At 37.6% G+C, this 13470-nt stretch overlaps 3 protein-coding genes across 6 annotated transcripts; 1 reads left to right on the forward strand and 2 right to left on the reverse strand.

Annotated features, from left to right (window-relative positions):
• Positions 1-709: 709 nt before the first annotated feature.
• Positions 710-4279, reverse strand: LOC103947400 (reticulon-like protein B8). 3 transcript variants are annotated; one of them, XM_009358306.3, is made up of 6 exons: positions 4114-4279; positions 2303-2485; positions 2000-2180; positions 1750-1894; positions 1382-1451; positions 710-1092 (listed from the first exon to the last, which is right to left on the reverse strand). In XM_009358306.3, the coding sequence occupies exons 2-6, from the start codon at positions 2478-2480 to the stop codon at positions 923-925; spliced, it is 744 nt and encodes a 247-aa protein (XP_009356581.2). In that variant the 5' UTR covers positions 2481-2485; positions 4114-4279; the 3' UTR covers positions 710-922. The 3 variants fall into 3 exon arrangements, with proteins under 3 accessions (XP_009356581.2, XP_009356580.2, XP_009356582.2); XM_009358305.3 differs by having other exon boundaries at positions 2303-2490; positions 4114-4278; XM_009358307.3 differs by having other exon boundaries at positions 1750-1891; positions 2303-2490; positions 4114-4272.
• A 1635-nt stretch (positions 4280-5914) lies between these two features.
• LOC103947401 (oxygen-evolving enhancer protein 2, chloroplastic) lies at positions 5915-7521 on the forward strand. The gene is made up of 4 exons (XM_009358308.3): positions 5915-6258; positions 6480-6712; positions 6821-6871; positions 7091-7521. Exons 1-4 carry the CDS (start codon positions 5997-5999, stop codon positions 7349-7351), a joined length of 807 nt encoding a protein of 268 aa, XP_009356583.2. The 5' UTR covers positions 5915-5996; the 3' UTR covers positions 7352-7521.
• Positions 7522-7924: 403 nt separating this feature from the next.
• On the reverse strand, positions 7925-13320 carry LOC103947402 (WD repeat-containing protein 26 homolog). 2 transcript variants are annotated; one of them, XM_009358311.3, is made up of 5 exons: positions 13160-13320; positions 11229-12110; positions 10321-10422; positions 8904-9533; positions 7925-8301 (listed from the first exon to the last, which is right to left on the reverse strand). In XM_009358311.3, the coding sequence occupies exons 2-5, from the start codon at positions 12015-12017 to the stop codon at positions 8083-8085; spliced, it is 1740 nt and encodes a 579-aa protein (XP_009356586.2). In that variant the 5' UTR covers positions 12018-12110; positions 13160-13320; the 3' UTR covers positions 7925-8082. The 2 variants fall into 2 exon arrangements, with proteins under 2 accessions (XP_009356586.2, XP_009356585.2); XM_009358310.3 differs by having other exon boundaries at positions 12766-13300.
• Positions 13321-13470: the final 150 nt, after the last annotated feature.

Genomic DNA, 13470 nt, shown 5'->3' on the forward strand with positions numbered 1-13470 from the left:
GTAGTGTTGAGCTCACCTCTTTATTGATTTTTGTTCATTGATCATTTTTAATTCATTTGATCCGACGATTAAAAATTGAAAGTGGATGTGTGAAACAAAAATAGGTGTGTGTGAATAACATCACCCATGATTTATACTATTAATGATAATAAAGCATTTAATTATTAGCATGGACTTCTATATTTAATAATGTATGATTATTGATAAATCGTTTCTCAATATAATAAATTAATATTTTTTTACTAAAAAGTAAAAACAATTCTGTGCGTGTATGGGTTTGAGGCATATAACCCAACCATAACCCGAAATTGAAGAATTTTCATTACGGGTTACCCATAACTGTAAAATATCCAAAAATGAATTTCAAAACAAACCATTTGGATCGGTTACCTGCAAAGATCGAACCTAATACCTCTCACTTATAAATGAAAAAGAATATCATTAGACTATAGTACTAAGTGACAGCTGCTAATTTTGTGCTAGAAGTAATCTAAATTTGGACGAAAACCTCAAACCTCAAACCTTAATCCCTGAGAGTGAATTTGGACCCGTCCTTGCACGTGCCTCAACCAACCGCTACAATCTTCCATTCTTTGACCTTTCTCAAGATTCGAACTTTCGGACATCTTCTAAAATTGGATTAACTGCTAGACTAAGATCGAGTTCGTTTGGTCTAATGCTGTTACTTTGAGTTTTATGGATTACAATCTCAAAACAAGAACCGATTAAATGGCAGTTGAATTTGGAACTTCTCAAGAACAGTACATATGCTTCAGTAATAATCACACGACTGACTGGTTTCTGTCCCTACAAACAGTGATATTCAATGTTTCTTCTCCCTGCATTCCCCTCTTTTGGAACATGATAATCCAATCTAACTCCTGAGCTATTGCGGAAGTAATATTTACGTTGCTAAATGAATCTATTCATGCTTCTTCCAGTTCAGCTTTCCTTTAGGTATCTTGCTGAGGACACCGGCATCCAGCTTCCGGTAATTGTGTTGAAGCAGCCCGAGGACCTGGTATACAAAGCTGTCAACCTGATCATCGTATCTCTCATACAGAACCGGCAAAGTGTGAGCAGCAACAAAACCTAACAAAGAACGAAGCATCAGTTCTCTTGCATATACACAAAACCAGATTACACACCGTAAAACTTAGTTTTCAATTCCATGCAGGGAGTGATGCAAAACGCAAAATGGTGAAAGAAAACGAAGTTTTTGTCATGTAAATGCAAAATTCGGGTGACAATCAAGTACTTTTTCTCCCGACAATCTTCATGGTTATCCCAAATTTTAAGCATCCCATCAACAGAACATGTGATGCATCAGATCATGTGGCAACAAGAGAGACTTGTTATCATTAGTGGTTCGAGCTCTCACCAATGTACAAAATGGTCAGAAAATTGAACCAGCTTCCTATCACAGCAGCAATCCACAAGCTTCCTACAACCTGAGAGGATACCTCAACAGTTCAGTACAATCTTTAAAGACTAAGACTTTAGGTAAAAGTATATCAGAATGGGCTGGCATTCCTACGATAACTTAAATTGAGGACCTCATTTGAGGACTTACATATCAGTCATCAGATCAACGATAGATGGTTGAGATGCATAGCGAGTAAAGGGTGGATATGATGTACTTTAATCATATCTAATATAACAGCTGACATGCAATCTTCCAGTAACATTCACAACTTAGATCATTTCTGTGTAATAAATATAGAAAGAACAATAATAGTTGAAACATACCATAAGGAATTGCTTCACATTTCTTCCATATGCCACATCTTGAACAAATGCCAATCCTTGATTAATTTCAGCACCAATTGAGACGGCAATATTGACGAATAAGTCCTCAGGCAGAACAAGTCGAGGTACTTTAGATGGGGAACTGCTGCCAAGGAGAAACAATACTGAGATCACAATATTCACCTCTACTGTACACAAAACAGGAATCAAGCAAAACGAAGAAGCTCAAAACTCAACATTGCAAAGTGACCTGCTAATCATGCCTGAAAAATTTGACCACAGGAACTGAACAAGCATGCCAACAACCAAAGCAAACCCCACAAGAGTCAAGAAATGATAATTGAGCCATTCAAAGAGCACCCAGACAACAGTTGCAGCAGTTAAAACACTAGCTGAAATCTTTTTGTTCCTCCACAACAAGACATCAGCAGCTACATAATTTGACCATAAAAGAGAAGAATTAAATATAAGGATACTTGGTAGAAGCAACAACTTCTAATTGCATAAAACATGATCATTGCATGTAATGAATTATGAAACAGAATTATATTACATTTGCCTCCACCCAAAATGTGGTGGACAGGTTTCTGGCGTCCAAACAGCCGATTGAACTGAGTGGTGACCGAGCTTGATGCCTCTTCCCCAAATAAAGAGCCAGATGTCAGTTTCGTATCAGCAAGTGTGCCCGCGAAGTTGTTCACATGATCCTCGGCAGTTATTTTCTCAGGCATTGCTGCTACACTTTAAGAAAACAAACTCTAGTCAAGAGAGAAACTCTATACTCTGAAAACTTGTATCAATACAGAATTTTTTTTTATGTAGTCGGAATTATTTAAAAGCATGAACAAAGAAATGAATTTTTCCTTGGCCTGCCTCCCATCCCCATCCTCCCCAGCCCGACCCCGCAAAAAAAAAAAAAAAAAAAAAAAAAACAAATTTAGAAAAATCATCACTGCTTAGATAGTGCAGGCTATGCATTTGACAATACATCTGTTGCCTCTGTATCTAACTTTTGTATATATGGAACAGTCACCACACAAGTTTTTCATCTGCCTTTCAGGATGCTCCTCGGTTAAGCACCCATTAAATGATTTACAAATAAAGGCACAAAAATGGTCATGCTAAAGCAATGTAACTAATAATGTAGGCACAACAAAAGGAAAAGGTAGGCAAGCACCTAATGCAGAACATTGCACTTTGTAGCCTCATATAAAAGGAAACTGCTATCCATATGATATGTTCTCTTTATACATGATCAGCAGAAAAAAGATTTGTGCTTATGCATCATTCAACCTTTATATACCCATCTAAACAGCACAAAATTCTCTAAGCTAACCAGATTCTCAACAGGATCGTTGGGTCTGTCACATGAACAGACTTAATAAGCTAACCAGGTTCTCTCAGCATCTAGACTCACATCCAAAAATGGTAGACCACCAAATGAAAAAAAGTTCAGAAAAATATCTTGCAAAAGCAAATTTGGAAGATCACACAACCAAAATTTGCATTAAAAATGCTCTTTACCACAAGACCCATATTTATTTCATAAGAATGACTTTTCCTTGAATTATCAGTTCAAACCAGAAACTACCAACTGAAAGCATAGAATAGAGTGGAGGAGTACATATGGCCCTCCAATGAAATCAAGCAGATTATAAGGGAAATCACATTGACAGAAAGAAAAGAAATTGCAGCCTAAACAGAAACAATGGAACTAAGCAAGCATAACAGTTTTCACTCCACTAGCTCCAACGCGATTGCTGCTCAGCAGAAGATAGAAACTTTGTGCTTGTTAACCACCATATCTCCAATTTATTAACCATAGGTACACGAAAGTTTGTGCATTGAGCATTTGTCCTGTGTTACTATGAGGATATCAACATGCCAAAATAAAAAAACCTAGTTCCCGTTCGCTCTGTGACCGTTACTTCATGCCAAGAAAGGGCAAGAACCACAAACTAAAAGAAATACTGTAAGCAGGAGTTTCTCTAAAAGATACTCCAAGCTGACCAATTTAACAATACCTAGGGGGAAAAACCACCATACCAAGACGTAATTTTGGAAAATGGAATCACAACAAACCATATAAACAAGTTCCAATTCACACAACTTTACCAAAGATAACAAAATTCTTCCCAAATTCTAATGACCCAGAAATTCAATTTCACACATCAACTAAAATCAACTTCCTCTAACAAAATCACTTCTTGAAAAGTGAAACTAAACAAAGAAATCACAATAAACTCATCCCATTTCTACAATTCAAAGCATCAAAATTCATTACAAAAAATACAGCAATTTGCAGAATTTCAGCCAAACATAAAATAAAGCAAAAACTAGGGAAAAGTAAAAGATGGGTTTTACCTGCGGAGATAAGATTAGAGCAATCAAAGGATGATGGGTTCTTCTTGTAGATTATGAATTATGATGGCATATGAGTGCAGAGCACTGAAGTTGGAGAGGACAAGTAGAAAAGGAGCTCCAGAAACTAACGATAATTGCCGTGCAGGACTCGAATATTTGTTTTTCTATTAGAAAAAGGAATTTTCAGCATGCAAGCGCAGTCAAACGTTGAAGACTTGCAGTTGGGAAACTGTAAACTACGTTCTTTTTTCTTTTTGGTGAAAGAAAATTTCTATTTAAATCATTATGTTGGTGCAAATAGTAGATTGTGCAATAGTTAGTGTATTCTTCTTCAATCACGTTGAAGTAATTTTTCCGTCTTTCTGTATAAATTAATATAAAATATCGTTTGAAACTAAAACAATTATTTTTATCAGTGCGGTTTAGCACTTTGGTTTAGTAGTTGGCTATCCGACTCCCATGAATATCTTTTTATATCAAATTTTTATTATTATTATTATTATTTTTGTTATAACGATATACATCAAGGAGAAAATAAATTAACACCGCATTTATTATTTCTAAAACTCAATTTCAAAATCTCTCGATTACAAATAAAAAGTAATATCAGTAACTTATAATTATCACTCACTCAAATTGTATTCTCAGAAAGATTATTGACGCCATGACAATGATGTTCACAACATGCATGTGGAACATACTAAACGACAATTAGATTCACGTGAATATATTGTGAAAAATAAATAAAATGGTTTTGTATGGTGTGCAATGGACAAGTGTAGGTTCACTACTAAGTTCGATCCAGCACTGAATTGTTTTAACTTAATTAACCCCCCAATTACCTTGAGCGAAATTAGGTCGAATAAACCATACTAGATTTTAGTTGGAGTTTTATCTCAAAAAGTATCGAAGATACTAGCAATGAATCATCTAATATTATAACTTGTGAGAATAAACTACCTATCTCTATATATATAGGAAACCCTTAAGGGAAGGGATCCTCCTTTTTCAAAAAAAAATGGGGACATCCTCTTAATCATTAGATTTGGCTTTAATAAAATCATGTGGCTTCTGATTTAATCTCAGCTACAGAATTTCATTACAATCAAATCTAATGATTAAGAGGGTGTCCCCATTTTTTTGAACAGAGTTTATTCATTTATGTTATATCCATATATTAATGACTTGTATCGAGCCATACAACAAGACTTAGCAACGTCTAACTAATTAATGTCTACGTATGATTAATGGGTACCCAATTAGTTAAATGGATGTTCGTTTAAGTATTAAATATGGCGGTGGGTGATAGTGTTTAATAATTCTAAACGTATCAAGAAGCGTTTTCAATTAGGGCTGAACTTGGCTAGTAACCGAGCTCGAGATGCCAAAACTGAAAACGAAGCCAACTCCTTCGGTTGAGCCATTTTTTATGCCAACACCGCCCCACAGCCAGGCCAAACCGATCACATCGATCAGCGACTTCGACGGTGCGGTTCGGCCGGCAGCGGGTTTGTTGTTTAGAAGAGAGTTTGAGGCCTTCAAAGAAGACCCATAACTAAATAGGTCCATTCCTCAGACGGGCCTCCAACAGAAAACAACAAATATCCGAAGAGCAAATGCATGACTTGGAAACAAAATCATGTACAAAAGCTAAATGAGAACAATGCCACGTGCCACCAATGAAAACCCCTACAACCTTATCCCACATCAACATCTAATCTTCCAAGTCATCCAATTCCCTGATCCAATATCCAAAAATCAACCAACCATTTCCCTTCACGTATCACACAAAGAAAGTTAACATATCCAAAAACCCAACTTTCCCTAGCTCACATTCTACACCACATTTGAGACGATCACAAAGAAGAGTGAGTGAGAAGGAAATGGCCTCCACTGCATGCTTTTTGCACCACCATGCACTCACCACCGCCGCTTCTGCCCGGTCCTCATCGTCGGCACAGCGCCAAGTGGTGAACATCAACAAGCACAACCAGGTTGTGATCTGCCGGGCCCAGAAGCAGGCAGCCGGCCAGGAAGAAGAGAGCGGTGCTAACGTCTCACGGCGGTTGGCTCTCACAGTCCTCATCGGTGCTGCAGCCCTTGGCTCCAAGGTTTCCCCTGCTGATGCAGCTTATGGTGAATCGGGTATACACACTCACTCACCCTTACGAAACCTTTACGTAGTTAATTAATATACGAAATGTTCTCTTGTCAAACAATCTTTTCAATACGAACACCTGAATTGTTTAGTGTTTCTTAAAGCGTAGTACAAACTGACAGTCTAGCAACATAACACGATCAATGTATAATGTGCTCATCTGCATTGATCAAAGTGACTTATAATTATTGATTGAATGCAACTGCAGCCAATGTCTTCGGAAAGCCAAAGTCGAACACAGACTTCTTGCCATACGTTGGAGAGGGATTCAAGCTATCCATTCCTGCAAAATGGAACCGTAGCAAAGAGGTTGAGTACCCTGGTCAAGTCCTTAGGTACGAGGACAACTTCGACAGCAACAGCAATGTGGCCGTCACAATCACCCCAACCGACAAGAACTCCATCGCCGACTATGGCTCCCCCGAGGAATTCCTTACGAAGGTGTACTAGCTTCTTCTATTTTCCGATGACAACGTAAAATATGTTACAATTACATCGTCCAAGTACTTCCAATTACTAACAATTCAGTTATGGTGTGGGTTTTTCTAGGTGGACTACTTGCTAGGCAAACAAGCCTACTTTGGCAAGACTGAATCCGAGGTAATTAGTTGTACAACACATACAAAAATAATGCTAAAGTCTCCAAATTTGTTCGCTGAATAATATTATGTCACTAAACGAGATTCAGATTTGAACAAATGAAATATTGTCACATCACTTGACAAATAAAACTACGTGATCCTAAAAATACTCAATAGAAAAGCACAACGGTGGCAACAGTGTGAGTTCTTATGGAATTCGAATTTGAATATGGTATAGGGTGGTTTCGATCCGGGTGCTGTGGCCACAGCCAACATATTGGAGAGTTCTAGCCGAGTGGTTGACGGAAAGCAGTACTACTACATATCTGTGTTGACAAGGACAGCCGACGGAGATGAAGGAGGCAAGCACCAGCTTATCACAGCCACCGTGAAAGACGGCAAACTCTACATTCTAAAGGCACAAGCCGGAGACAAGAGGTGGTTCAAAGGAGCAAGGAAGTTTGTAGAGAGCACTGCAAGTTCTTTCAGTGTTGCATAAGAATTTATTTGAGAGGGTTTGTGTAATGTAAATCACCTTAAGATTGTGAATTGCCTTTGAGCTCTCTAGTTTTTTTCTTCTTCTTTTATCCTGTGTGTTTAAGAGTTGGCTATAACCGAGGAAATGGTTGAGCATATATAATTGTTTCACGGTATTAAGCAATTTTCTTACTGCTTGTGTAAGTCAAAGAGATTACGGCCCTCTTACTCGAGTGGTTAAGAGCGTTTACCCTCGAGCGTCAGAGTTCCTATGTTCGTTCTATCATTTGTATCGTTATGAAACTTCATAAAGGGTATAGAATTTAAACACCAATTGCCATATGGAAACTTATACCAAAAGATTCAGAACAATTCTGAACAAACCAGACGGCATTTTCTGTTCCTCTGAATGCAATAGAATCCCTTAACAGATGAAGAGCATGGAATGAATAACGCACAAACGTAAATCTACTCAAGAGGAAGCCTGCATCGCAAGATTGCCCCCATTCAATTAGGGTTTACCGAAGAACGTACCAAGGAAATTTCTCATGCACAGAAGTTCGAAAATCGATTCAAAGAAAACAAATCAAGATAATAAAATGAAATAGTAAATTTATTAATACTTGCTGCACAATCCACATGCTTGTTTGACATGAATGTCTGATTTTTTGACGATGATAAAAGGCATTTACACAAAAGCAATGGTCAGAGGAAGAACTTATAACCAGAGATTAGCTTTTTCAAGTCTTTTTATCATGTTCCTCCATTACAATTTAAATGGATGCCATTGCTGTGTGCACCCCTGTGCTTCACCTTTTGCCCGCTCAGGCCCCATATCCGAATTGTGCGGTCATCACTGGCAGAGGCGAACATGTGCGGGTTTGCAGGATTCCAGCTGACACAATTAACAGCTCCAGAATGACCCGGCAATGCCTCTATGAGCTCCCCTGAGCCTCTATGCCATATGTAAACCTGCAAAGTGAAACCATCAATTAGCACTCTGAAAGAGGAGTGACAAGTAATCTTCAAAGTATTTATGTACACGTCCTCCTGTGATGTCCTCTTAATGCCATTGATCATGTTGACCTCACCATACAGTCACAGGTCCGAGATGGTCCACATCATCCAGCAATACACACAGGCATGAATGAACATATATCCAACAAAAAAGAATGGATTAAACTAACAAATAAATGCGTTTTTAATTTAGCCTCCATGCCCTGGCACTGAGCGACTAAAGTGGTTCAACCCTCAATGTAAACAATACACACAAAAGAAAAAACTAAACGTGAAGCCAGTCTCATCTGTCATTAATGAAACTCATCAACAGAACTACATTAATGATCATATCTTGTACTCACAAAAAAGCACGATGGAAGACATATAACTAATAAAAGATTTAAACATGAACATTTATATGGCTGTTAACTGATATGTCCAGACATGAACCTGATATTGATTATACGATTATTCAAAAGAAAACATAAGCAAAAATAATGCTTCAGCATCGCTCTTCTATTTCTGCTTAAAAACTAAAAGCAAAGAGGGTTTAGGATTTTAACAAAATTCTTTACCTGTGAATCCTCACTACCGCTAGCAACAAAAGCTTCTTCAAGTCCACCAAAACAAGACCTGATAACAAATCGGGCGCGTTTGTGACCTTTGTACTTAGCGACAAGCTTGTTTTCACCTTCTATGTTCCAGAGATGGATTTCTTGGTTCAGAAGATTAACCAACAAGAACCTATTATCTCTTGATAAAGAAAAAGATGTTATAGTTTGATCTTCTTCAATAAATGTCTCAACTTTGGCTTCCCTGTCAAGGAGTAATATAGCATTCTCTCTACAATTACTTATAAGTTGCTTCCCATCGCTAGTTATTTCCAAATCAGAGATTCTTAAACTTCGTTGGCCTTTCCAACACTCCAGCTCTTTCCCATCTAACTCCCACATGCAGATACTCTTGTCACTGACACCAGAGAATAAACATTTCCCATCTGGAAACCATCCACAGGACACCAGACCAACACCAGGTTTTTCATAAACATGGAGACATTCACCAGAAGAAACATCCCAACGCCGGACAGCCTCCTCCACTCCACAAGTGAGGAGTTGATGGTCATCAGGACTCCATGAAACTGAGGAAACAGGTTTCTGGTGACCAGATAGTCTATGCTTTAAAGAAACCCCACCATTCACATCAACCTATACCCCAACAAGAAGAAGATTAGGGCATAATACTTCTGAGATAATAGGATCAAAATAAAAGACAAAAAGAAAGCGGTATAACATTAAATAAGAATTACACGCAGAATTATCCAACCAAACTGATATTATCTTTTAAATTTTTTGTATTGCAACGATATAAAACACACATACGTTAGCCTGGATTTGAGGTCAGATAGAAATTGAGCATGCCAAGCTCAGCCAAGTACAGTCCTTTCAAAAGTATGGTGAAAACTAACCGTATTTAATGTGTGTACCGTGTTATTTTCTTCTTTATGCAACTCAACATATCTATGAATGCATACGTCATGTACTTATCCCAAATGTATACATTCCAACCTCAAAGATTCTCCCATCCAAGATGAGGTTATGTAGGTCATAAACAGAAATTGTTGAACATACAAATCCTTATCTCTCGGCCATTAGTTGGAAAAGTGTCATCTAAGCTGCAGATACACACACAAAGAAAAACAATGTTTGAAAAAAAAAAAAAAGGAAATAAATGGAGAACTTAAAACCAATTATATCGCTTATGTTTCATGCACTTGCAAACAATTTAATCTAGGGCACCACAGACTGAGTATATATTTAATACATCATGAAACAGAAAAGAAGCATGCAACAGTGTGAAAATAGATGGAAGGCCAGCATAGAAACTACATGTGAAGAAGGAAGCAGCAACGAGTGATCGATTTCTATATAAGACAGCCTTTTTAGATGAACGCCAACACAAGATTAAGAGAGTTCCATATGATATTAAAGTTACCTCCCATATGATTGCTGATTGATCACTTGATGATGAAGCTAAGTACTTCCCATCGTGTGAAAATTGCAAAAACCAGACTTCGTCATTGTGTGCCTGTAATATCTGTAAAATCGGAAGTGATTAGAAAGATATGGAATAAACATGACTAACATGTACAGCCAAATTCACAGTAGCATTTATAAATGTAAGAGTGGGGTAATGTAGATTCTAGACAAGGTAAATAAAATATCTACCAAAAAAGCATAACAAAAGAGTACTGATGAGAGAGAATGAGAGATTAATCTTCATTAACATAACAAGTCATGGAACCAGAAGACAGCAACAACGCAGGCTAACAAAACCAAAAATAAAATCAATGAAGATGGAATCAAACATAGATTAAGTGGTGCCAGTTACAGAAGCACTTGATACATTGTAAGAAAACCATGGGTTGCGCATTCTGTTAAATTTTAAAGGTTGGAGAATGAAACTCAGGCTTTACAGTTTTACCCATGTGCCGAATAAAATACACACCTTCTAGTATTGTCCACCAATTTTATTCATGGTTTTGTGAAATGCTAAGGTAATACCACATACTTTTTACTGACTCCCCTCCATTTTCTATTTTGAAGCCAAACTAATTGGAAGGACTAAAAGAACAAGACTGGAGAAGAATCCTCTAACTTATCAAACAGAATGGCTAGTAGCTTCTCACAGTCCATAAACCCCAGATAAACGAAGACTTATTAAATAATCTCAGCTTACCCATTCACTAATATTACTTAACTTCAAGAGATTAAGATGAGATAACTGAGATCAAAATAAATGAAGAACAAAATTTTGCATACACCATATTATATATGACCAAATCAGTAAACTTGATAAGCACACAGCACTATATTAAAGCTTCAACCAAATCTAGTTCCAACCTGTAACGCTTGAGAAGGAATCTGCTCTTTCCCACACCAATGATCAGTGTACAATGACATTTCCTCGTTCAAGGTGTTGTGAAAAATGCAAGCATCACGTTGTAAGACAAGGGCCTGTTCAACCAAATGTTCCAACCGTCTGTCAAGTATCATAAGTGTTGGGGGAAGTAGTTTCTGCAAGTCCTCCAGTAACTTTGATCGAGACTTGGCCCGCACAATGTTCTTACCAGGAGTCCCACCAAATGAAGGAGAAACTATGCAGGAAGAAAGCTCGCGAACTCTACTACCATTGATGCAGAGAGGCACAATCTCAGTCCTCAATGTCTTCAATGCATCCATGTCTTTTTCTTCATCTAGAAGTTCAAAGTACTTCTGCTCCAATATCATAAAGGAGGCTGATTTAACAATGGTTTCATCAGATAGACCAATTTTTTGCAATGTGTCAACACTTCCATCCCAGTTTCCATCCAGAATTTGCTGCATAAAGAGATTTACGAAAGAAGAATGCAATGGTATCCCAGACTCTTCTTCCAAATGAGCACCACTTTTCTTATAGCCAAGAGAATATAGCGCCTTAGCTATTAGTCGAACAAATTCCACCCTCTTAATAACTCCTTTTGAACCAACAACCTGTTCGTCCCCTTCAGATGGTAGGGGCCGAGCCATCAAGTCTCTTGAAGAGCCAGCTACAGGCTCTGCACAAGATGAACCGTTGGAAAGTCCTCTCAATTCTCCAGCGGATAATTTCATGCGTTTTGTGGCTGGTTCTTCATCCCCCACACCTCCCATGAAATGTGCACCTCAGCCCATATATTAATACAACGGTAGAGAAGCAAGAAGCAAGTAATTTCAAACAGCCAGTTGAAGACAAGAAACAAATTCCTGGATACAGTAAAAATGGTAATGAATATGTAAAAGCTTAAAGTCTTATCCATCATAACATTAACATCTCTAAGTTGTCCACACAAAAGAAAGAACCCAACCATATAATACCATCTACATAGAGCATTAAAACTTCTTTACAAGATCTGATTGGAACTAGAACGAGTAAATTTTTTACTGCAAATGCCTGAAAATTTACAATTTCAGCAATTCCATTAAATGACTTCAAGGTTGAGTCAAAGATATAAGCAAAGGAATCATTAGTTGACTGGTCCACATTCTAAGATCAATAATGTACATCAATCATCAAACTACTGATACCACAAATCCTGAAGAGCTTACGAAGAACACACCAAACTGATGATATACCATTTAAGGAAACAGAATCAGTCCGATTTCAGTCCATAATATGCTCAAGAAAAGCTAAAATCTACCAAGAAAGGGAAATACATCGTTTTTAACACCTAAAAAAACACATCTTAGTGATAATGGATCAGAACCCACATCAGAAACAATCAAAAGTAGCAGAATCCTACAACCTTAGCAATCAAAACAAACCGAAATACGAAATCTGACCTCGAAAATTTCGATATGCAAAAGATATAAACACATAAGAACAAAAATCCAATAAGTTCAGCAAGAAATGAGAACCAACCAAGAGGATTAGAAGCCGTCACAAGATTAACCCAGATTAAGAAGCACAAACAAAGCAAAATCCAAGATACCCAGAAACCGATTCGGGGTTTGGGAACCGATTCCGATCAAAAGAAGAAGAACCCAATACAGAAACACCCTCAGAATTCAAGAAATCAATGATGGGTATGAGGAAGAACAGGAGAGCAAAGCATCCAAAACCAAGACTTGCTTTTTTCCCAATTGTCGGCACATTAGAAGTAATACAGGCGAGCAAGCAGCATATTAAGGCGATAATTATGATGAAATTATGTGAAAAAAAGAAAGAGCAGATTGCAGATTTCAATGAATGCCAAATGGGTTAATGATTTGGGGATTTTGAAGGGATGAATAAAGTATATAGATATACCAGGTACCTTTATCGTATAACACACTGAGAGTTCCTCTTTTGCGTGGAGGAAACCACCTCAATGGGGGTTATATTTTAAGAGAGAGAGAGAGAGGGAGACAGAGTCAGAGAGATGAGTCCTGCAAGTTCTACTTGTGCTGCCTTTACAATCTTCACATTTTATAGCTCGTTTACTAGTCTTAATAAAAAGCAAATCAATTGAATTAAGAAGGTGATTAAAGGGGAAAAGTTAGAATTTGATTCTTGTTAAAGACTTTTTACCCCTAAATTGCAAATTTGCTGCCTTGGTGGTACACCACAGTTCAAATTTGGGCCAAT

The sequence above is a fragment of a genome, unplaced genomic scaffold (assembly GCF_019419815.1).
Source record: "Pyrus x bretschneideri cultivar Hongxiangsu unplaced genomic scaffold, Pyrus_bretschneideri_v1 Contig12, whole genome shotgun sequence".
Lineage (NCBI taxonomy): Eukaryota > Viridiplantae > Streptophyta > Magnoliopsida > Rosales > Rosaceae > Pyrus > Pyrus x bretschneideri.

Coding starts and splice junctions, on each gene's coding strand:
- LOC103947401 (XM_009358308.3), top strand. CDS start 5,997: ATGGCCTCCACTGCATGCTTTTTGCACCACCATGCACTCACCACCGCC. Junction 6,259..6,479: donor TGCAGCTTATGGTGAATCGG/GTATACACACTC, acceptor ATGCAACTGCAG/CCAATGTCTTCGGAAAGCCA. Junction 6,713..6,820: donor CCGAGGAATTCCTTACGAAG/GTGTACTAGCTT, acceptor GGGTTTTTCTAG/GTGGACTACTTGCTAGGCAA.
- LOC103947402 (XM_009358311.3), bottom strand. CDS start 12,017: ATGGGAGGTGTGGGGGATGAAGAACCAGCCACAAAACGCATGAAATTA. Junction 10,423..11,228: donor TTCCTTCTCAAGCGTTACAG/GTTGGAACTAGA, acceptor CCGATTTTACAG/ATATTACAGGCACACAATGA. Junction 8,302..8,903: donor GCGGTAGTGAGGATTCACAG/GTAAAGAATTTT, acceptor TTCACTTTGCAG/GTTTACATATGGCATAGAGG.
- LOC103947400 (XM_009358306.3), bottom strand. CDS start 2,480: ATGCCTGAGAAAATAACTGCCGAGGATCATGTGAACAACTTCGCGGGC. Junction 2,181..2,302: donor CATTTTGGGTGGAGGCAAAT/GTAATATAATTC, acceptor CAAATTATGTAG/CTGCTGATGTCTTGTTGTGG. Junction 1,452..1,749: donor ATGTGAAGCAATTCCTTATG/GTATGTTTCAAC, acceptor GTATCCTCTCAG/GTTGTAGGAAGCTTGTGGAT.